We start from the raw sequence: 12,279 nt of genomic DNA, 5'->3' as shown, positions 1-12,279 counted from the left end.
GCAATTACCCTGAGAAAACAGGGATTTGAGAGGGATGCTGTGAATATCTGGTTGCCTGTTAGTTTCTGTGGAGCTTCGACACACTTTATTCTCTGGTAACCAAAAGGCTAAATAATTTCTATCAACATATAATGGATTTTCACAGCTTGTTATTACCGTTAGCTACCCATTCACTGAGGGCATTTCCAAGAACTTGCAAATCTTTGAACAAGCTGAAATGGTAAACAGTCATGTACTAATGCTGTTGAATGGTTAAACAAGTGCAAGCGTTTGTCTGGAAGATTTTCTTGATTTCCCACTATTTCAGATGAAAAATAGATCTGCATTTACATCCTTTCCTGCAGTATGCATGCCCACATCCGATGAAGTGAGCTGCAGCTCACGAAAGCTCATGCTCAAATAAATGGGTTAGTCTCTCAGGTGCCACAAGCCCTCCTGTTCTTTTCTTGCAGTGTGTGTATCAAGCAGCAGTTTAAACAGCACAGGCATCTGCCTGGTGCACCAGGGATGTCCAGATGTTCCATTTAAAATTGACACTTCGATGCCAGCCTTGTAGGGCTGACCACTGAGTGACTTCTGGCCCCGCAACCAAACCCAAAGTATTTTTTTATAGTTAATTTTTGTTTTATGATTGTAGTGCTCATGGGACGTGCCACACTAGTAGTTAACTATTAGAGAGTGAAATTCGGTACCCATGGAACAGAAGCAGCTTCCCCACCCACCTCACCTCTGACCTTTAGGAAGGTAAGAGAACAGTCAATCCATTACTTCAACCCAACTATTTTTGTGCTCTAAACTGTGTTAATTCAGAACCCAGCTAGAGGCCCATCTATTGGTAAGATCCCAGGACTGAACCCACAAGAATCATCATTTCACAAATGACCACTCTACATTCCTCAAACTATCCCTTCCCCAAATGGTTGTGATATATATTGAGATTTACGGTTGGCCCAGAAGGTTAATAAATCCAGGGTCTCCAAATGTCTTCTTAAGATCCATCCACCCATCTCTCCTGCCCCCCCCCCAAGATATCCATGCAGAAGAACGTGAAATGAAGATGTTCTAGTTTGGGGGTTTGCATTTTTGGGATGGATGAGAAAACAGCAAGGTCACTCACCTGGTTATCTTCCCACAAACTTGAAACCCACTAATCAAAAATAAGACAAAGCAAAAGATAGCTGCATGAGTTTGCAGCAGTTAAAGCTCCCTTAAATAAATATAGGTGAAGTTATCATTTCTTTACTATATAAAGTAGTCCAAAATTATACTCTTCAGTGAAAACCCATGTACTATCCTATACTACAACTTCCCTCTAGTGGTGAAAGGAGCAAGGTGCAGTTCTTTTAAATGACAAAGGAACTTAAGTTTTTCCACACAACCAGAATCACAGAATGCACATTGCAGTGCACTGAAATATTCCACTGCCTTAAAGAGAGTTTCATTATAATAGAATCCATTATGATTCTGCTCTATTCTTAAACTTCACATGCCACAGGTTGCACAGGCCTAGCACAAGCAGTATTAAGGTGTGAAATTAGCACCAAAAATCAATGGCTGGAACTGAACCATCAGGAGTGGTTGTGACACTTGATTCATGTGATGATCTCAGATGACTTACAAAGATGCTACAGGAGTGCAAAGTATTAATCTAAGCTGCTTTTCACTGAATATTTTTGACTTCCATGAAGTCATGATGACTGATATTTTTTGCTAAAAAGGCAAAAGGGAGACTCATGATTAGAAAAAGTATTTAGGTTGCAACTGATGTCATGTGGATCTAATACAAAGAAAATATCACCACTAAAAATATTTCATTATATTTAATGTGTGGCAACACCATGTCTGGGATGCCTGGTTTCCTCCACACCTATTCCTGTTTAATCACTACACCACTGTATTATAGTCTCTCCCTCCCTAACCAGTTGATAGCTTTGTGGTATCATCCGTCACAAGACCCTGGGAGCTTTAAAGAGGCAGGAGTTTGTTGCCGGTCGTGTTTCAGCCCTAGTGCCTTTCCAACATTACTATTTGTTAAATATCTTTCCTCTTGGTTTTCCTGCGTAAGGATAAGCTTCCAGGTTGAAACCTCATTTAATTATTTCCCATCCATGTTTATAACGACTACATCCCTTTGCATTATTTGTCCCTGCTGATGTCTCCCACGCTAGTTTAGTATCAGCAGTACATCAGCAGAACTGATAAAAAGGTTTTAAAAAAAAAATCGGGAAAAAATAAAATGTGTGTGTATCTGGCTGAAGTCCTCAAAATCATCTGAGACCACTTTCCAAAAAACAAAGGGGAAAAAGTGACATCTAGGTACTCAGAAAAGCCAGAGACATCAAAAATAAACTAATATGCTAACTGTAAGGTGCTGGTAAATTTAAATGTACAGTAAAATACGTCCACATATTAGGACATATTGAAATCTGGGAGAATATATTCCAGCACAAGATTATCCTCAGATCCATCTAAATCCTCATCTTTCAACTTCCCCTTCTAATTATTCAGTCAAGTAGTAAGGAAAAGCTTTTGTATCATCATCATTGAAAAACAACCCCCCGCCCCTTCTTCCAGTCTGAGCTTATTAGGAAAAAAACATAGAAGCAGTTAAAACCAATAGATGTGAATTCAAATCTGACCACACATGCATACCCACAATTCCACATTTTGACACACTAAGTCACATACCACACATGAACAACTAAGTTGTTTATAACTGAAGGTTCTTCAAATTTGTCAAAGGCACTTTCCTAATCGTGGATAAAATCCACAGCAAGTGTGAAATTTCAAAAATGGCAGTTTTGAGTTTTCAAAATGAGAAAAAAAGACCCTCTCAAATTTCTCAGAATATCACTCACCTTTCATTTTTGAATATATTGAAAATGGACAAAGGGAATTTTACCAAACTTTCCACCCAAAATCCACCTTTAGGCTAAGCAAAAGCAAATCAAACTTACCAAAAGGGTAAGTCCATGCCCTCCCCCCCCTTCCCCACAATTGCCGCCCAAATTCTAAGCATCTGAAAGTCATATGTATTTGTCACTGATTCATTTAAATCCAGAAAGGGCCATTGCTATTATCTTGACTTCTTGCATAGCACAGGCCACAGGAACTTTCCCCAAAATATTTCTTAGAGCTGATGATCTTTTAGAAAAACATCCAGTCTTGATTTAAAAATTGTCAGTGATGGAGAATCCATCGCAACACTCGGTACATTGGCCAGTGGTTAATTACCCTCCAATAAAATGCTTTATTTCCAGTCTGAATTTGCCAAGTTTCAACTTCCAGCCATTATATCATGTTATACAAGTTGACAACTGAAAACACAAGAGTGACAAAAAATTATCAAAGGATTGTTGCAAAAATATCAGAGTATTTAAAATCATATAGCAAAATGACTTCTATTTACTTTCACTTTAGATTCCACTTGGATTCAACGCCCACCTCTTCTAGACACAGTGAAAAACAAAAAGCCATGTACAATACACTCAGGACATGCAAACTGGTTCATTTTTACTTAGTTTATTTTAGATTTTCCACTGAAGATTTAAAAATTGATACAATTCCTTAAATTAGCAAAACATGAATACCCCCAGTCAGAGAGTGAAAATATCAGTGTTTCTCTTTTCCAACTTGATGGAGTTTAAAATCAGTTTGTACGTTCACTTTGAAAGAACATGAATAGTTCTTTCACTCTCCCTGCTACACTTCTGAAAACACAAGTATGAAACCGTACAGACACAACAGGAGTGTGCAAGTGCCTCAGAAGAAACCGAATCCTCTTTGGAAGTGTGCTCAGTGCAACATTCTGCACTTATAGCCATATAGGAAACAGGCTTCTGATTGGCAGGGAAGGCATAAATGAGCACAAGATGAGTTTGGTCTGTACTACGAGTGATGCACAGTAAAAACTACTGGATTTTTAAAAAGGTTTTCACCACCTTACAGCTCTGAAATCCCTAGCAGCAACAGCTTCTGTAAGTCACCAAAGGAAAATGGTATTCCTGGAAAAGGGGATTCGGGGCACTACTACTGCTGGGAAATTTTCCAGGACTGAGTAAATATTTGAGAGAAGGCAATTACTAAAAACCTCCTCCAGGCTGTCAAAGTTCAACTTAAAAGGACCATATCGGCACAAGAATCTGCTGATTCAAACACATAAAAAATGCAGATCCCCATTTCGTTACAATTCTAAGGACAATGTTTGCTTCTTTCCCCTCTTGCTGAAAGAGAAGTGGGAAGCGAGGTCTTTGGGGTTTGATGCGTTTTGCCAAGGAGAGGAATGATGCTGCGAGAGGCTGAGATCAAGGGTCCGTAAAGGAATGTGCACCCTGCTTCTTTTTCCAATCTCTTTTTCTGCTGGCTCTTTAACCAGTGCTGACGCAATGTACTTGCCCCTTGTCAGGGACGTTATGGCAGAAAAAAAACCTGGGCTAAATGCTTCCTCTTGGTAGTAGCTTGGCATTCTGGGCACCTTTTAGCAATCTGGGAAGACAGATGAACAAAACACACAGATTACAAGCATTACACTTCCTTTCAAATGTCTGCATAGAGTAGATCTGCAAAGGAGGAAGTCTACAGAATAGCAGTCTCAATACAAACATCAGTCATGCCCACCATTTGCCAGTCCCCAACAATTATAATTATTACAAACATACTCAACATGTAACCATTTAACTGGTTGTGACACAAGAAAGAAAAGGAAAACTCCTCTAATGAAGTAGCAGTTCACGCTGAGCAAATAACCAATTTTTCTGTTCATGAGCTGAACCAAAACCAAAACAAAACAAAAACCCCTGAAAAAATTTTAGTTCGGCTCAAACTGAAAACTGATTCCCCCCTCCCCACCCCGGCACAGAAACAAAACATTTACCCTGACCTGAATTTTTTTTTTTTTCAGTTTGTTGTTTCACGTCATTTGAGTGTTTTTCCCTTTTTAATTAGCTAAATTTCTAAATGAAACATCTTTAAAAAATGAGATGTCAAACTGTTTAACTTAAAATGATGAAAACAAAATGTTTTGACTTTTACAGTTGTACTCCCTTTTTTTCAGGCAAAACTGTCCACTAAATTTGACCCAAATTTTCCAATAATTTTGAGAACTTTAAGAATGCACTCCTCAGCAAATTAGCCATCAAAAAAATTCTGCCCAATTCTCATAGCAACTCACCCCATAGGAATGGTTTCTGTAAAATCAATTCCAATTGTGCAATTACTAAAATAAAGGGGGGGAAATGCAGAATATGCAACAGCTGTTGCAAAAGCATACAAATATTTGGTCCTTCGAAAAACCAAATGAGATAGTAGCTGAACTTCTTGAGTTCCCACTTCCTCTTGTACAATTCAAGCACAGGATAGGGGAAGTGACCTATTTGAGACACAAGGCAACCCATGATGTTTATGGCCATGGCCAAGTTGTGGTGGCAGGACAAGATGTAACTGTTAGCTGATTGTGGCTATGTGAAATAAGTGGATTTTAAATAGTGGGATAGCTAATGCATGTTAGTTACCTCACTGTAAAAAACACCTTTTTTGGGTCCATGAAGATAAAGCCTGTGAGATGAAAACCTCTCTGTTGTGAAGGTTACAGCCTGTTGGTTTCACTGCTTCTAAAGTGAAACGGTTCTAGCCTTTATGAACTTGATCCCGTGGGATTCCTTATTATGTCCCTAGTTAACAGAGCTAGTTCTTTTTCCACACTGAGGGAAGGGTGACCTCCAAAACCTTCTTGCGGACTTTCATCTTTGAACAGAGAGTAACAGCCTAGAACCAAATTTTCCACTTCCTCCTAGGAACTCCGGGATGAAGGCTATTGGCCAAGAAAAAAATGCTTTAAATATTTTAAAAGTGAGGTTGTCTGAAGTAAATTTAGTCCTTGTGGAGGCTATACTGACAGCCTTGGAGATTGCTACATACTCAAAGGACAGATGCAGCATGAGCAGTAGCAGTTCAAGGTCTCCCAGTATAGAAGTTAGTCAGTCCTCGTAATAGAAGCTAGATTGCAGCAGAGTGGCTTAATGCTCTAGCCTTTTGATTCTGAAAACATGGGTTCAAAGACTACAAATGGATAGAAGCTTGGCTGTCTCAATCTAATCCCCAGGAGACATCCATTTGTAAGCATGCTTTGATATCCTTAAATGGAAGACACTGTATACGTGCAAAGTATTATGATAGTCTGCCCATATTACAGGCCCACTGTGCAAGGTAGAACAATGGATAGTTTCTGCTCAGGAATGACATGCACAAATGCTGCAAATCAGGACTGAGGCACACAGAGGTACGTGGAAAGAACTGCGTCTACCTGTTCATTGTATATCGGCACATTTAAGACCATCCATTTCACAAAACATTTAAAGACAAAGCCCTACAGTATACATCATGTGCATGATGCTCAGCTTGCCAAATGGGTCTTGAAAGAATTCACTGGAGAGATCTTTCCCAAGCTGCTCTTCTTGGTGCATGCCCTCTGGATTGAACATCCTCCTGTGCTGAAAGTTCCAATGATTGACCAGCATTCTTCCCACGCCTTTAAGTGGTCTTACCATAATAATGACTGGGAAAGGATTTAAGATTAGGGTAAAGAGAAGTCATTGTGTGCTGTATGATGGTTTGTTAGTCATTTCCTCATTAAATGTAGTAAGCTTGAACCAATTATTTAGAATGAGTAACTTGTAGTAAAGGAACAAAGTTTAGTCTACAAGTCACCAGTTTGAATCCAGACTAGGTCACTAGTGATCAAATGTTACTACCATCTGATAGCAGTTTGGGGGCCCAGAGGAAATAAGTGGTCAGTGGCTGTTCATTTCCTTCTGGTGAGACATCTGTCACAAAACAAATCACCCCTGGGAATGAAGTTGGATCAAGGTTTGAACAAGAATGAGACGCTGCTTCTCCTCCTCCAGGCTCTAGAGAAAGATGGGGAAATTTGTTTTCCCTCTCACACCTTTCATGTCCCACAATATTAACGCTTGGTTTCCCCCTCTTTACTAGGTGACTGGATGCAGAACAGATCTTTTATCCTGTCTCTTGGGTCAGAGAACCTGCCCCACACCAGGCCTTTCAAAGAATGACAGCTTCCAAAACTGCAAGATACTCAGCTTCTCATGAACCAAACTATACCAGACCCATGCCACAAAGTAAGCCAACACATGGTTGTTCCAGAGCTTTCAACTCTGGCAACAGACCTGAAATCACTGCAGCTCAGAGCGTGCCTCCCAGCATGGGCCTACAGACTTGTGCTACCTTCACTCAAGCTCACCTGCTACAAATAGCAGTGTGGATGTTAGGGCATGGGAGGTGGCTTTGGTGAGCAATTCAAGTCCAAGCCCATCCAACCCCCTGGATCTGCACTTAGGGGAGTAGCCAAAACTGCTGCCCAGACTGCAACATCCACACTGCTACTTTTAGCAAGCTAGTGCAAATCTGTCTACCCAGGCTGGAAGGCACACTCCCTGCTGCAGTGCATACATACCCTGGATCACTGGTCACAGGTTCCTGAAGGGAGGAAACGCAGGTGCTCGAAAACCAGTTGGTCCTATAGGATAAGTGGCTGGTATACGCAGGGTAGTGTAGACAGATCCTAGTCTGAGTGGAAGAATCACATTTCCTCCATGAAATAGGGCAAGAGACCCAAGACCTGTGCTGTGTGCATTCAAAGAAACAAGAAGGGGGAGGTCTTCAACGAAAAAGAGGTTTGCTCCTAATTTGGGTTAGTTAATCCACATTAACTGAATTGGGTTAAAATAGCTATGAAGACACAGCAACTCCACTTTTAACTTGAGTTAGCAGCATGAGTTAAAGCCTATAGGGGAGCCTATGGTTGAACTCAATCTGCTAATGTGAGTTAAAAAAAACGAGTTGTCATGTCTTCCCTGCTATTTTAACTTGACTAAACTAATGCAGATAAGTAACCAGAATTAAGAACACCCTTTCCCCCCCTCAGTGAATACATGTCCTCTGGTAACAGAAGTGCAGATAGCTCTACATCCATGACAGGTTGGTTGTAACTACTCTCCATACAACAAGGGTGTGCCATTTCATCTCTACAGGCTGCTGAGAATTATGGCAGAAGGATGGAAGGTTCATTTGCTTGTGAGCCAAGAAAAAACTAAACTGATCTTTGGAATTAAGGTGTCGTTCAGTCCTAAGAACCATCACCTCATCCTGATGAAAAATACAGCATGGTGCAGTACTGTGGCTCCCCGCCCCCGCAAAAAAACAAACAAACAAAAAAAAAAAAACTCCCCAGCCTGACATAACAGCAATTAGGAAAGAGTTTACAAGTGAAAAATCACAGGGAGTCTTTCCTCAGAGGTTCAAAGGAAGGATTCATAAAGGTCTGTAGCAAACAGGAAACAAACTTTTGGATTTTTCAGCTCTTAGGAATCTAGTGATATGATGCTGTTTTGTAATCAGCCTGGGCCTTCAGCAGCAGAAACTAAGAAAACACATACCAGCAGGTTGCTGGCCTCAACAGCTTTCTCCGACGAGAAGGGCCAGATGAGCAAGCTGTCCAGAAACAGGCAGAGAGGTATTCCTGTTTCTTGGACAGCTGACTCTAGGACCTCAGTAAAGATCCATGACAAGGCCAACAAATTGAAAGGAAGGGACTTATACTCAAAGTGTCTCTTATAGTGGCAGAAATGCAGACACTCGTAATGACACACCTCACTCCCGTCTCTGCTCTATCAATGACAGGAATTCTGGGGATGCAGAGCTTTTATGACAGACTTAAAAGCCTCCATACTTTTGGGTGAATAAACTGAGTGTTTTGAGATCCAAGATGGCTTGCATGGCCTTGTCCTATTTTGAACCAAAAAGAAACAATCAAATACACTCCATAAGATTGCTTGTTTGATGGAACTGGATATATAACCCTAATCTGCAGCAGTTGCAAAATGGCCTTTTGGCCTTCTCGTAATTTCCTGGATTCTTTAATGTTGGGAATATCATGCATTTTGGGGAGAAATTCTATTGAACAGCTGTTCTGAATTGATTCTAGAACCCATTTGTCTGAAGATGTCTTTATTATTAATTTAATCTGGATTTTCCACACTTTGTCAATATATTCCAGGGTCGTCTTCCTGATAAAAAGTCCCTATGAAGCTAAGAAGACCGGTAGGTACAGAAGGACTGCCCGTTTCTGAATGCCTGCTCATAGTCCCTTCTGTACTGCTTCGTGGATGAGAGGGGAGGGATTTCTCTTTCTTCTCTGATGCCTTTGTGACCAACTTGTCTACAGGTTTTCTGATTAACACTCTCATCCTCACCCCTGAGTACATGGAAGCTGTCAAGCCTTTTCATCCTCTCATCTGCCTTTCAGGGGCAGAGCCACAGATCTTATTGGGCTACCGTGCTTGAGTCACTGAAGGCACTGCACAGCACAGGAAGTCTAGGAAAGTATCTGTTGTGGAGGATGCTACCAAAGAGATACTTTGCAGTAATGCTTTCATCTTCTTATCCAGGGGAAAGGCATCCATCTCTGCAAGCCAGGATAACTCTGAAGTAGCAGGATGATGCAGTGATGGCAGGAAGGTTGCCTCATGATTGTGCCTTACAGAAGACACTTCAGGAATGAAATAAAACCGGGCAAAGAAAATGTTTAAAATAAGAGTTAAGATGTATGAAAAATCTCTGTCACAAATTAAGTTCCATAGGTTGCTGCTTGCACCTCTCTGGAGGCAGAAAAAATTGGGGAAGGCTCAGATGGGGTGAGGCTTTATGTCTCAACAAGGACAAAAGGTATGGTATGCCCTCAATCACTGCAGCATGGAGATCATGGAGTCAGAGTGGTAAGGCCCTGAGGGAAGCAGAGGACTTCCAAATCCAGGGCTGTCCATCTGATTCATTAAACCAAAACAAAATTTACTAAAAGTCTGAGAAAATAACGGAAACTAATAAGCAAAGCCAACCTTTAAGAACTGTTCCCAGCATGTTTTGCAGCAAGTAAAGGTACATAACTGGCATTTAAAAGGCACATCATCCTCAGATTTGCATTTAGAGCACTGGAATCTTCCTAAAATTAGCAGTTGAGAGAGAAGGTGCCGGGGTGGGGAAGGAGGGGGGGAGAGAAAGAGAGAAAAGACACTAAATTCCAGTAACTCTGTTTTGGAAGTTCTTACATATTCATGTTTCCAGTGCATTTTGTAGAAAGCAATGGTTGAAGGTGTGTGCAATGTGTTTTATGAGGCCCCTGTATCTTAGAGGTGCAACTCCTGGCCCTATTACACAGTTTCTTCTGTGTGACCTCACTCAATTTTGCTGTGCCTCAATTCCCCATCTATTAAGCTGGGCAATACTACTGACCTCACAGGGTAGGTGTGAGGATAACTGCATTAGTCCTCAGGGGGCACTCATCCTAGGCCACATAAGTACTTAGACAGAATGGACATAGTTGAACAAGAAAACCCAAATTCGATTTTATTCTATATAGGGTTTTATACCACACTCATCACTGCTGTATCTGAATGCTTAAATACACATGAATAACTGTAGTAATAAAAGATGGCTTCATACTGTTCTAAAAGGGGTAAACATAATTGGATTTCCTACACGTTTTTGACCATTCTTTTCTAGAGTTAGAGGGCAAGATCTCCGCCCAGTACATCTACACCTACCACACTCTGGCTCCGTATTGAAGGGCAAGACATGCAAACTGCGTGGGTTGGTAGGTGCTCTTATGATGCTGGATCCTGTCAATGTGTCTGTCTTTTGAGAGCCAGTTTTCCTGTTCTGATTACTGCAGAAGGATAAAATCTTGCTCTGGGTTTTTCTTGGCATTTCACTCTTGAAAGTAGCTGCACATGAATACATATCAAACAGTATATAATGTGGGGTAATCCAGAATACTAGACATACCTCAGCTCTTTGTGAAATTTGACCAGCTGGCATTTCCAGGAGGGTTTCATTTAGAAGTCTGCCAGACAAATTTGATTAACTTTTTTTTCTAAATCACATTATTCCATACCACAAGTTTCTGATACTGTATTAACATACATAAAATTATCACTGAAAAAAATGGAGACCCTTCCAATGGAACAACTCTAATATGGTAGACTCTACCTAAAGACAGTGGACTTTGCTCACATGGAAGGCTTTTGCCTTAATTTTCCCATGAGTCTAGAAGAACTGTTTTGCAAGTGATTGTCTCATTATTTCCTTGTGTTCATCCACTTGTCTTTCTGTACCCACCTGTTCTCTCTTGTCTGATACTTAGATTGCAAGCTCTTTGGGACTGGGGCTGTTATTGTGTTTTGTGTTTGTACAGAACCTAGCATAATGGGATCCAGATCCATGTCTGGAGTGCTCCTACGTGCTACCACAAAAATAAATAATACAATCTAAATGCCAGAAAAGTGTTCATTCCAAACCTGGTGTGTGGCTGACAGCTTTATCTTGAGTTTCACTGTTTTCTGCTTTGGAACATGAATTCTCCAGATTCAGAGGACTCTTGGGCTCCTGCACTTCCAGTTGCAATTTCTTCTTCTCCTCACTGCAGCTCATTCCAGTCAGGTCTTTACACATCTGTCTGAATTGTTCTTTGTGATGAGGACGTACAAACATGTAGAACCCTGCTCAAAATGTTTTAAAAAGTCACACACACATGAAATGAATGGGTTTAGCATAGATTGTGCATTCCTTTTTGGAAAAGGGGAAAGCTCTGTGGAGACTGAGCCAGAATAGCCAGTGATTCCCACCATCTCCCCAGCACATCTGAAGGTTTGGGGAATGTCTGATCATTTCTTGAAGGGCGATGCTTAATTTTTTTTCTCACTGGAGGATGAGTATTTGCATTGACAGCAGCATCAGCTTGTCTGAAAATTCTGCTTCCACCCCTGAAAGAGACATTAATTCTGTTCTGGTGCGCCAATGAGCACTGCAGGGTGTTACAGCAAAGTCAAACAAGGTCAGTGCCCAAAAAGGTTGTCTCAAGAAGGAATCCTCTTGGTATGTTTTTTACATTGGGAAAAAAATTAGACCGTGAGTACAGAAATTTTAAAAAGTCCCCACTTTGGGTTATTGCCAGGCTTAGACAATTCCTTTGTGGTGCTTCAATTTGAAACTGGCTTGCTCACTAAAAACACTGATACACCATAGTCAAGAATAGAGACACAAAGTGGTTGAGGTAATATCTTGTATTAGACCAACTTCTGTTGGTGAGAGAGAGAAGCTTTCAAGCTCTCTCACCAACAGAAGTTGGTCCAATAAATATGTACTACTCTCACCCACCTTGTCTCTCTAGTATCCTGGGACTGACACAGCTACAACACTGCATATTCA

At 40.8% G+C, this 12,279-nt stretch overlaps 1 protein-coding gene across 8 annotated transcripts in view; it reads right to left on the bottom strand.

Annotated features, from left to right (window-relative positions):
* Positions 1–3,270: 3,270 nt before the first annotated feature.
* RTEL1 (regulator of telomere elongation helicase 1) overlaps positions 3,271–12,279 on the bottom strand; it is a 120,027-nt gene continuing 111,018 nt past the window's right edge. For 6 of the 8 annotated variants that reach the window (XM_073308887.2, XM_073308886.2, XM_073308888.2 and 3 more), the window contains 4 exons: positions 11,370–11,570; positions 10,617–10,796; positions 9,912–10,015; positions 3,272–4,485 (listed from right to left, as the gene is read on the bottom strand). In XM_073308887.2, coding sequence (XP_073164988.1) covers positions 4,411–4,485; positions 9,912–10,015; positions 10,617–10,796; positions 11,370–11,570 — 560 coding nt within the window. In that variant the 3' untranslated portion in view covers positions 3,272–4,410. Of the gene's footprint in view, positions 4,486–9,911; positions 10,016–10,616; positions 10,797–11,369; positions 11,571–12,279 lie in introns of all 8 variants that reach the window. The other 2 variants (XM_073308891.2, XM_073308894.2) reach the window with 2 other exon arrangements.

The sequence above is a fragment of the Lepidochelys kempii genome, chromosome 13 (assembly GCF_965140285.1).
Source record: "Lepidochelys kempii isolate rLepKem1 chromosome 13, rLepKem1.hap1, whole genome shotgun sequence".
NCBI classification, from domain to species: domain Eukaryota; kingdom Metazoa; phylum Chordata; order Testudines; family Cheloniidae; genus Lepidochelys; species Lepidochelys kempii.
Note: the sequence above shows the minus strand (reverse complement) of the source record. Positions and strands in the feature narration are given on the sequence as shown.